The 1154-nt window shown below is 58.8% G+C and overlaps 1 protein-coding gene across 1 annotated transcript in view; it reads left to right on the top strand.

Moving 5' to 3' along the window:
* The window catches only part of ARSI (arylsulfatase family member I), a 6758-nt gene extending 5610 nt beyond the window's left edge, over window positions 1–1148 (top strand). Inside the window, 1 exon segment of the mRNA XM_006150894.3 lies at window positions 1–1148. This exon segment is cut by the window's left edge and continues 1042 nt beyond it. Coding sequence (XP_006150956.1) covers window positions 1–354 — 354 coding nt within the window. The 3' untranslated portion in view covers window positions 355–1148.
* The last annotated feature ends 6 nt before the right edge of the window (window positions 1149–1154 follow it).

Below are 1154 nucleotides of genomic sequence, written 5' to 3'. Positions count from 1 at the left end.
CCCAGCTTCCGCCAGGTTGTGGGGCTTTTCAACATCAGCGCTGACCCATATGAGCGGAAGGACTTGGCTGGCCAGCGGCCTGACGTGGTCCGCACGCTACTGGCTCGCTTGGCTGACTATAACCGCACGGCCATCCCTGTACGCTACCCGGCTGAGAACCCCAGGGCCCATCCCGACTTTAATGGTGGTGCCTGGGGACCCTGGGCCAGTGAGGAGGAAGAAGAGGAAGAGGAAGAGGAGGAAGACAGGGCACGAAGCTTCTCCAGGGGTCGCCGCAAGAAAAAATGCAAGATTTGCAAACTTCGATCCTTTTTCCGTAAACTCAACACCAGGCTGATGTCCCACCGAATCTGACGGGGGAGGCAGGGGTCTCTGTTCCCCAAGATGTGTTTCCCTTCTCAAGCCTGGCCCTGCTCCCTCTCAGGGAGAAGCCTGAGGTCGAGTCTCCACCTGCAGAGACACGGCGTAAAGCCCCTTGGATGAAAGGGCGAGGAGCTTGGTTGGCGTCCTGGGAATAAACCAGCCTAGGATGCCTGGGTCCCTGTCCTCCCTCTCTGCTGACTTGCTCTCCGACCTCAGATGACATGCACAAACTTCTGGCCTCAGTTTCTTCCTTCAAAATGAGCTCTATGACTTTGCGACTCTGGTGTGCACTCGGGGCATGGGGCCAGATGACGTTCCCAGCCAACCTCACCACCGAACAACTCATTTACCATGTCCTCTTAACTCCAGGTCTCAGTGGTGCTGCCCAGGTGCGGGGCTGCATGGAGGCCGCTGTGGGCCAGGTTCCCAGTGGGCTCAGCAATCGGGCTGCTCCCTGAAGGGATCCCCTGAGTGCTGAGTGCAGGGATCGGGGTTGACCTCCCTGGGTCTTCACATGACCTAGGCCAGCCCCAGAGCCATGCTGCTATTAGGGACTGGTGGAAAGTTCTTCTTCCTGGCCAGCCTCCTCTAAGCAGCCAAAGAGGCTGGCCCTTAACCCTGCAGTGTTGAGGAGGTAGCAATAACTCTTGGACCAGTGATCGGGACGCCTGTGAGCCTACCCCTGTGACCTTGGCAGTCTTTTCCCTCTGGGCCCCCCACTTCCTCACCTGTACATGGGGTGCTGGCACTGGCTTCTGCCTACCTCACTGGGCTGGGGGCTGTGGAAGAGC

This window comes from Tupaia chinensis, unplaced genomic scaffold (assembly GCF_000334495.1).
Source record: "Tupaia chinensis unplaced genomic scaffold, TupChi_1.0 Scaffold000303_1, whole genome shotgun sequence".
NCBI classification, from domain to species: Eukaryota; Metazoa; Chordata; class Mammalia; order Scandentia; family Tupaiidae; genus Tupaia; species Tupaia belangeri.
Note: the sequence above shows the minus strand (reverse complement) of the source record. Positions and strands in the feature narration are given on the sequence as shown.